The 10,715-nt window shown below is 36.3% G+C and overlaps 1 protein-coding gene across 1 annotated transcript; it reads left to right on the forward strand.

The window, feature by feature from the left end:
* Positions 1-3,743: 3,743 nt before the first annotated feature.
* LOC125203089 (glyoxylase I 4-like) lies at positions 3,744-6,045 on the forward strand. Its single transcript, XM_048101372.1, has 3 exons — positions 3,744-4,130; positions 5,313-5,647; positions 5,731-6,045. Exons 1-3 carry the CDS (start codon positions 3,919-3,921, stop codon positions 5,811-5,813), a joined length of 630 nt encoding a protein of 209 aa, XP_047957329.1. The 5' UTR covers positions 3,744-3,918; the 3' UTR covers positions 5,814-6,045.
* Positions 6,046-10,715: the final 4,670 nt, after the last annotated feature.

Raw genomic sequence — 10,715 nt, forward strand, 5'->3', positions numbered from 1 at the left:
ATTTTTTATTTATCTAAAATGAAGATTTTTGGTAAAAAGAATAAACACATATTTTATTTTAAATATTGGCACATTAATGAAACATAACAAAGAGAACAAAAATGATTAGTCACATCGTGAAATTTTAAGTCGCACGGAGTAATTTTTTCGCATCCCCATATCGAAAATCCTGGATACGCCACTGACTCTAGCTCTAGCTATGACTTGGTTGGTGTTCCCTTGAGTCTATTATTTTTTGCACCTTAGACTTGTTGCTGATTTATATTGGACTTATGGCTCGTCGTCTAGGTGGCTCGGTTATTGCATAAAAAAGGATGTATTCTCTTTGAGGTTCATTTTTTAATAAAGAATCTCTTCAACATATTTAAATTCAGAAAGATATGTTTTAATAAATTTTGTTAATTTGAAATGTATAACAATCATAGCAAAGAAATAACTAGAAAAAATTTAATGTCCCAACAAAAAGTATAAATGCGGTATGGATGAGATACGCAACAGTATACGCCCATGATTTTTATGCCATTATGATAATTAAAACATGGATCAAGTCGTTTTTATTGTTGGACATTGCGTATGATAATTATAACAACAATGTAATGTATCAGGTCGAAAAGAAGTCAGTCTAAAATATCTATTGTCCGAGGAATGAATTTTCTACTTTTCAAAATAAAAGGAAAGTAAATGAAAATTTTTAAACTGATAAGTAGTATAGACAAGATAAGATAAATTGTTGCTTGATAACTATCGTCGGTGGATAAGAGTAATTGATTTGTTGTTAGAATTCTTGTAGACAAAACGTGCAGATAAGGTCCATGTAGTTGCTAGCTACTTTATATATGAGGTCCTAATTTTCCGAATTCTTTTACTTTAAGAATGAGTGATATTATAAAAAAGGCTATAGTATTACAAGTAGAAATGAGTGATATTAGAAAATGGCTATAGTACGTAGTAATTTATTAGTATTACAAGTTCAATCTTCATGTATACAAAAATTTCATGCAATTATTCAGATTCGTTCAAACCTAGTACTCACTTCGTTCGATTAGTGTTTGCACATTTCCTTTTCGCACTCGTTTTGAAAAATTTATACTCCATCCATCCGCCATTAGAAGTGGTTTAAGAAATTTAAGAAAAATAAGTGAAAAAAGTTAGTGGAATAGGGATCTCACTTAGTTTTAAATGAAATGTGAGTAGAGTGAGTTACTGGAAGGTGAGACCCTATTACCATTTATGGTAAAAGTGAATCGGGACTCCTATTCGCGGACAGACTAAAATGGAAAAAATAGGACTCCTATTCGCAGACAGAGGGAGTACTAAATAGTTAAAATGGAGAGAGAGTATACTCATAGAGAATAATGCAGAGAAGAGTCTTTATTAGTACATTATTCTCTCTCTTACTTTAATTTCTCTCCGCTTCAACTATTTAAGAACGTTTTCTTTTGGTGTTCTAAGAGCATCTCCGACGGCGGACGTCGCGGAAGTCCGACCGGACGTTCACCGTAGTGAGCAAAATGGTAGGACACGGACGTCCCGTGCGCCTGTCGGATGGGCTCGGATATCCGACCCACGGGCGGGCGGACGTCCGCCAAAAAATAATTTTTTTTTTAAAAACTCTATAAATAGGACTTCTTGAACTTCATTTCATTCACACCACTTGTGTTGACAAGTTTCTCTCTCTAAACCTACAAGTTTCATTTCTACTAAAATGGAGTACAATAGGAACTCCCCCACCACGAGCGGAGGAAACACACCCACGTTTCCCACCGGAACGGAGGGAAACTTTGCGGGGATGAATCCCCAGATGGCAGGGGTGAATCCCCAAATGGCGGGGATGGCGGAGATTACTCCCCAAATGTTCTACAATATGTACAATTGGATGAATCAGATGGGTGGGATGATGCCCGGGGCAGCGGGGATGGGAAGTATGCCGCCAAATATGGCGGGGATGGGGAGTATGACGCCGGGGATGAGTGGGACGATGCAGCACAGGAGCCCGAGGACGCCTAGGGAATCTGTCTATCCTCCATATATAGATTTGTTGTCCGACGATTCCCCTAGTACTATTCCGGAGACTCAGTACGCCGGCATCAAGACTTTCTCTTTTGAGGAGTTGGGGCTATCGTCGTTCCGTGAAACTCCCGATGAGGCGGAGCCTGCTGCAAGGGGCATGGGTAAAGGCAAGGGCAAGGCCTGGGGTGGGGGTAGGGGCAAGGGCAAACCCCCGGGCTCTTCCTCGCAAACAGGGGCAGAGGAGGAGGAGGGTGAGGAGGAGCGGGGAAGAGGTCGATCTGGACCGTGTGGGAAAATGTCGCGCTTGCGAAGGCTTGGGTCGGTGTAGTCGAGGATCCCTATGTCGGGGCGAACCAGTATATTGACCGATTGTGGCATCGCATTAGTGAGGCCTACCTCACACTCAAATCGGCTGGGGCGAAGCTTCGCATTCCCGAGCAATGCCGGAAGCAGTGAGATCGGTTGAGGCCTAAGCTCGGTCGTTTTGCCGGCCTCTACCAAAACAATCTGCGCATGGCAACCAGCGGCATGTCTGAGGAGGATGTGAAGAACCGGGTCTTGTCCCAGTACCCCGACAAAGAATTGAAGTTCAAAGAGTTTGACCAATGGGAGGCCTTTCTCGTGGTCAGGAGTTCACAAAAGTTTTGTGCGGGTGTCGACTCGGGCTGGAAGCGGACGAAGATCAACTCTTCCGGTGAGTGCAACAGCAGTGTTGGTTCGCATGAGCTCCCCGAAGCCGAGGATGCGTCCCCGCTACCACGATCAGACTCTCGCCGTCGTCGTCGCCCGATGGTGCAAAAGGCTGTGCAGCGGATGGCGAGGGGGAGCGGCAGCTGCAACGGGTCATTCGATGTCCAATCGAGGCCCCTGAAGCCCCAGATGAGTACGACCGTCTCGCCCGCGCACAGCTAACGAAGACCCTGAGTCAGAACATACATAGGTGGTTTAGCACGCACGATCCTGTGTACAAAAGGATGTGCAAGGATGTGATCGACGCACGTCAGCGCGATTTAGGAATGCCAACCATTGATGATTATTGCGTCGAGATTGGGGGCGGGGACGTCGGAGTCGGCAGCGGCACGGGCGACGGGGACGAGGACAAGGACGAGGAGGAGTGAGAGTCGAGGGTTGTATTTCTCGACTTTTTTATGATTATGTAATTTTTAAGTATTATGTTAATTTTTTTTAAGTATTATGTAATTTTTTTTAAGTATTATGTAATTTTTTTTATTCGAATTTTCCCGTATTACGTGTCGACATTTTAATTCCGTAAATTGAATAATTGTGAATTTATTTTATTGCGGGAAGTCCTAGCGGAAGTTCTAGTGGGAAGTCCTAGTGATGTGGCAGTGGAATGGGAAGTCCTAGTGATGACGTGACAGGAAGTTTTTATGGGAAGTTCTAGTGGAAAGGGCGCCACCGGAGATGCTCTAAATTATTGTTATTTTTTCAAAAATTTCAATATAAGTAATTGCATCTCGATTTTTATGTCTAAGTAGTACTAAGTTCGTAATGTCCCCAATTATTAATAATTAGGCTTCTAATGTAAAATTATATGTGAACCCCTTATTTTGATAGATACAAAAAATGAGAATATTATGTAGACAGTAGATTTGTATAGACAATGCACTATTCCCATATTTTGTTGGTAATGGCCATTGGGACATCCGGTCCCTCTCCTCTTTATTCCTCTACCATTCTTTTCTCTATATAAACAGCACCCTAACATGCAAATCTGATTAAGATCATTATTACATGTCCTCCTACTTCCCATCTCATACAGCTTATCATCATTTATCACTATTATATTATATCCCCTCTCTTTCTCTCTCTCTCTGTCACACACACAAAGGTGAGAGCCAGTTATTTTCTTCCAATTTTGATCGATCTCCAAAGAATTAATTATCAATGGGGGCTGAGATTGATGTTGCTGAGATTGAAGCAATAATGAGCAGATTTGGAGGTGAAAACATGATGAGAAAAGGGGAGTTGCCATTGTTGTCGCTGAACCATGTCTCATATGTCTGCAAATCTGTGCAGAAATCTGTGGAATTCTATGTCAAAGTTCTTGGATTTGTCCTCATCCAAAGGCCTTCTTCCTTCAAATTTGAAGGGGCATGGTACCTCCTTTTCCTTACCTACCTTATTTTATTTCTCTCCCTCAAATTTAATTTCAAATAAAAAACCTTGTGAGTAAGTAGCATTACGTTTAACAGTATCAACTAGATTGATTCTCCATTTCTTCTATATAGGTTTTGCATCTTACTCTTTGCTACTCCAAATTTAAAAGTTCTTATGTTTTAGAGAAGCATAGCAAAATGACTTCAAATATTTTCTCATGTTTCTCTAGAAAATACTCTCTTCATCCATCGAAAAAAAGTCTTGTGTACGACACATATTTTAATGCAAAATTGATAAAATAAGTTGAAGCATTGTTAGTGGAAAATGAGACTTCTCTTGTTGGAAAAAAAAAATTATACGACCTAGATAGAGACTAATTTTGATAGACAACCCTAAATAAAAAATGTGACTATTTTTCCGGAGGTAGTAATAGGTTCCTTGCTTCAACTCAATTACTACCAGTTTCCTTTACTTTTCAAAAAAAAAAAAAAAAACACTTAGTTGTAACCAATAAAAACAGTACTCCCTCAGTTCACCAAAGGTTGTCGATATTTGTCATTTTGGTCCGTCCACAAAATATTATCCACTTTGCTTTCCATTTTTGGTAAGTGGAGCCTACTTTTTATACTAACTCATTACACTCTATTATAAAACTATATAAAAGTGAGATCCACATTACACTAATTTTTTTAACTCTTTTTTCTTTGCATTTCTTAAAATCTGTGTCGAGTTATATATGGACAACATTTGGTAGCTTATTTGGTTGCTTTGTCAGCTTTTAAACCATTTAGTTGCTTTGTTACTAATTTTCATTCAATTATTGCCGATACAAGCAGAGGTCTCATATCTGCTGATACAAATGTTATGCTGAACATTCGTTATCGCTATCTTTATATAATTATTTTTGGTTCGTGCACGTAATGAAATAAATTTACACGGTTTATGGTAATACCTAACCTATTATATAATTAGGTTACATATGAAACTTGTGTTAACACCACTTGAAAAAGAAACTACTCCACTTATTAAATGATAGTACTACTATCTCTATACACAAGTTGGGCCATCCTGGTCATTGCCTAGTCATGTGGAGTAACAATTTCCCAACATGATACATGCACATTATGGCTATTCAAAATCTAATTTATAAATTAATGTTTGTTGATTTTTTTTTTCTGCAGGTTGTTTAACCATGGAATTGGAATTCATCTTCTAAAGTCAGATAATGTGAAAAACAATAAAGAAAAAATAAATCCGAAAGACAACCATATCTCGTTCCAATGCACAGATATGAATGTAATTATAGAACGATTGGAGGGAATGAAGATTGAATATGTGAAGGCAGTGGTGAGAGAAGGTGGAATAATTGTGGATCAAATCTTCTTCCATGATCCAGATGGTCACATGATCGAAATTTGCAACTGCCAAGATCTGCCTGTTCTCCCTCTCACAGCTTGCCCTATTAGGAAGACGTCCACTCCCAAAATCACCATACCCAAAACGCTGTCGTTTTATGGTAATTTAATTGCTCATACGCTTTTATTCTGTCTTTTAATGTTTTTTTCATTTCATAGAGAAATTATTAATTAATTTTTGCAGGTGGGAAGAAGCAATGCAGTGGGGAAGTAGAAGCCATGATGATTGAGAACCTAGCAATGGACATGATGAACATCTCCATTTGAGGAGTGAACCAGAATCACACTGGGATTTAATGTCTTTACCTTTTTTGGAGGTTTGGTGAGGTGTCATGCTATAATAGGCTGTATAATATGCATACATATCAGTATTGTAATATAGTAGTATTATGATTCCAGCAATTTGAGTGTGACGTTTTGATTGCGAGGAACACTGCCGTGGTTCAATCGAACATGTACGACTTATTCATTTCAAATAAAATAAAAGAGTTTCCACGCATTGATCAAGTGTAATTAAGCAACATTGTGTTCGATTGCTCGAGATTAACTTCTTCAAAAATTACCAAGAGTGAATTCACCCTGATTAGTTTTATCGCATGAGAAAGGTCAAGACTGAACTGACCAAACAATATACTATCTATATAACTTGATCTTATCCGATTCATCGAACGATAAATTATTTAATTAGCACAAGAGAACATTCACTTGTTTATATTAATAAATAATTATTTAAAACATACATAATCATTAATTTAATGTTATAAATATGTAGTACTCCACTCCTATTCTAGACGAATCATCTAATATGCATATATAATTGCAATTTACTAATGATTAATTGTTCTATGGATTATAGATTTAATTGTGTAAACGGAATATTTTTTTTAAAAAAGCCTTCCTTCGTAAAGTTGTCGATATATTGTAAATTTGTATGTTGCAACTTCTGGAAAAATCACTATATTTGATTTAAATACATATCCATTGTCATTATATACCGTACATATCGATGAAACACCATATATTAAAACAAAAACAACCACATGCGCAGATAAAATAAAAACTAAAAAGTCGTTTCGGGACCAATTTAGAACGTACAGTTTTGTTCGGCAATTAACTTGGTACCATATATCATCTTATTTTTATTAAAAAAATGGCACAAATTATTGTATAGGAAGCTTCCTCGAAGAATCCCATGAAACCGAAATAATGAAATGAAGTCAATATAATTTACTATGAATCAATGGGTATGGCTCAATAACTCTTTGTTTTGTACTCCTTCCGTCCCCGATTAAGAGTCACACTTTGACCGGGCACGAGTTTTAAGAATTGTAAAGAAAAGTTGGTTGAAAAAATTAATGAAATGTGGGACCCATTTTTTTATATTGGTTTTATAATAAAATGTCAGTGAATTTAGTTAGTGGAATGTAAGACATACTTACTATTTATGGTGAAAATAAAGTGTGACTCTTAATTGGGGACGGACCGAAATAGAAAAGTGTAACTCTTAATCGGGGACGAAGGGAGTAGTAGCTTTCAATTGTGGGTATTATCATGGCGTAATATATAGGTTTTCAAACTTAAATAGCTCGAGTAAGGCATGATACACACCTTATATCGCATTCTTTGTGGTTACAACCATAAGTTATATAAGTACTACTCCAACACCGTAATTTACTTAGCAAGTGAATTCACGATTTCAGTTTAGAATCTGTAACTGGTACTTCGGATGAACATGACAACTTATAACTGATTTTCCACATTTTTTTGTGGTTTTTTTTCCCAATTTCTTGGGGCAAATCGTTCTTTAGAGCATCCTCATCCGTGCTCTTATTTAAGAGCACGGAGGTGGGCCCGGATCCACTTTTACTCCCTGTTCTTAGGTAAGAGCAAACACCCACTCCATGCTCTTCCGCAAGGACAAGCTCAAGGGTCCCACTATTCTATTATTCAATTTAAATACTTTAATTACTAAAAACATTTCTACAATATAAAAATACATTAAAATATAAAAATTACATAATTAAAATCGTAAAAAATAAAAATACATAATTAAAATGTGTAGTGTGGTGGAAAAAATTTTGTGTTGAAGTGAGGGTATTTATATATGCAAATGTGAATTTTGGGGAAAAAATTAAAAAATAAATTAAAGGTGTGTAGAAAACGGATATAATTTATTGGGAAGTGGGAAAATATTTTTTTATTTAAAAATGATTTTTTAATTAATTTTGATTTTTTTTAAAAAAAAAAAAAAGAAAATTGTCTGCGGCTATGCTGTTGGCCAATCGTGTGCCGCCACGTAAGCCTGCTCAGCGGCACGGACGTGCTCTTATTTAAGAGTACCACCCTGCCGTTGGCACGGACGGACATCGCGCAGCGGCAGACAACGCTCGTCGCGCAGCTGGCATGGACGGCGTCTGTCGCCAAGGAAGACCGCTGCAGATGCTCTTATGATCCTAAAAATTTTGGAATCGAAATTGAACCGATAGAATCGGTATGTCAATCCTGGTTCACCTTGTGAGAGACATTTATGATCCAAACCTATAATTAATTATATGTCTTATTTCAATTTAATTATGATTATGAAAATACACTCGTTAGTCTACACATTATTGTTTTTTAATTTGACTAGAAATAGTAGTATAGTGGTGTATGATTCAAATCAATCTTTGAAAATAGATTAAAATTGGAATACTTCAATCAGAGTATTCCGCAAATTATAATTTAAAATTTATTAACTTTTTAAAAAATTATTGAGTAAAATTAGAATTTGATTTGAAGGAATACATTAATCTGTTGCTTTTTTTGTTGTCATGAAAGAACAGTATCCATGCCTCCAATACACATTTCTGCCACCAAATTTACATAAATATTGGCATTGAATTGCACATGATTTTGGCCCGCGTCGGGTGGGGGAATTTATTTCTCATTATTACTATGAATATTGAATAGTTATAATCTATTCAACACGTACATATGGTACCTGTACTTCCAACGCACAACATTGCATTAAACAAAACTTATTAATATAACAAAATAAAAAATAAATAAAAATTTACATTCCAACCTTTGAACAATTTGAAAATGTGCTCTAGCCTTTTTAAATTTCAAATTAATACCTAATATATAATACTATTTACGATGTATATCATGTAATTAAGAGATATAAGCCGCTAAAATCATAAACTTTGGCCAAATTCTGATATTTCAATAAACTTTAAAATTGATCAAAAATGTCACAAACTTTACATTCCGATTGTTATTTATCAAAATTGATCCATATAAGATATTTTCGACAAAAATTTATTCTACGTGAGCAATCGTGAAATATTTAGACCACTTTTTAGGTTCGTGACAGGTAAGATAAAAAGTCACATAGAAAGTTACATTAATTTAATTGTGTCAAGTAGAAATAAAAAGCCGCGTAATTTAGTTTAATATGGTCACTGACCTGCCATGAAAAATACTACATGATGTAAATTTGTGACATTATAAACCAATTTTAAAATTAACACTAGACTTTAGCCAAAATTTATGATTTGAGTAAACAATATCTCTATAATTAACAAGTTAATTTCATTTATTAAAGTGCCAATCTTGATCGATCCCGTCTTTGTTGCTTGAATTGAAATCAACTGAAATCCTTTCTACGAGGATGAAGTGCACCTCAAGTCAAGAGGATATATTTTTCGGTCATAGCTATGATTCAAATTCAAATGAACGATATCTTGATATTCCAAAACTGTCATTCAAATAAAAGTTGATATTATACATTATCATGTATGTTATAATTCATGATTTCATAAATATTTCGAAGAATACTCAAATGGCATGCCTTTTGACGTTTCTTTCTTCAGAAAAAAGATACTCCATCCGTCCCAGATAATTCGGGACACTTTGACCCGACACGGATTTTAAGAAACTTAATGGAAAGTGAGTTGAAAAAGTTAATGGGATATGGGTCCTACTTTTAAAGTATTAGTTTTATAATAAAATGTGAGTATGAATGAGTTAGTGGAATATGGGGTCCACTACCAAAAATGGTAAAAGTGAAGTGGGACAAATTATGTGGGACGGCTCGAAATGGAATACTAAGTCGAATTATCTGGGACGGAGGGAGTAATTAATAAGGGTCGTCCATTTATTTGTTTGTCGCTGCCTTTACCATAGGAAAATGGGGTCAGCTCAAAACAAAAGAAAACAACAAAAGGAACACGAAAAGAAATAATGCGATGCGGCATGATAAAATATTGTGGGTGACGTGTCCCACATATACAGAGGAGCAATCTAATAAATCGATGATAGCCATGGAATGTGGAGGTGGAAGATTCGAGATAGATTATGAACAGAAGAGGCAGCAAATGAGACGCCATATCTGATATCACCATTTTTTGATGGTGATGGTGATCAAGGACAGGACAGTTCTAGACCACCGTACAATAATGGAGTATCAACCTTTTATTATTTCCACCTTTTTAACAACATAAATTATTATGCTTTTAACCCAAGGTGTTGGATTCATAGTCCGGTTAATGCAATTGGACCGGGTCGTCAAGGATTATTTAATTCTAAAATAATTAAATAATTTATAATTGATCTATGCTAAGAGTAGATGATTCATGATTGTGGTACATTCACTTTCTCTAAACCGATTCCCAGTGAGTGAGAAATAATATAATACTCACGATATATGGAGATATGTAATTAATTAATTAATCTCATTTTAGACACGTAGACAAAACAATGTGGCAAATGAGCATACTGAGAAAGCTTCGTAGAATTCCATTCGTACACATTGATCAGGTAGTCTAGATACATTTATGGAATGAACAACTACGTGAGAGTTGTCTTGATACATCCATCCAAGTTCATGTTCCATGATTGACGTTTGTAAAATCTATAACGTTTTGTAACCGCCGGCCGTTACAAATTAGTCTTAAAAGCAAAACTGACTCCATATCCTCCACATTGGCTATAAATAGTGACGCATACTCTTGCATTTTCTACCCCAAGACATTTCAAGATACACTTGAAAATACTACACTCAAAGCATTCTCTGCATTCATAAGCTCCCTCTCTCTTTGTACATTGTTCTTCTGTCAAAGCTCAGCCCTCACCTCCATCTAGTTCGTTGGAACTCTGCTGATAGCGGTGCTGCTTCATCAGAGATGA

The sequence above is a fragment of the Salvia hispanica genome, chromosome 2, assembly GCF_023119035.1.
Source record: "Salvia hispanica cultivar TCC Black 2014 chromosome 2, UniMelb_Shisp_WGS_1.0, whole genome shotgun sequence".
In the NCBI taxonomy this organism is placed as follows: domain Eukaryota; kingdom Viridiplantae; phylum Streptophyta; class Magnoliopsida; order Lamiales; family Lamiaceae; genus Salvia; species Salvia hispanica.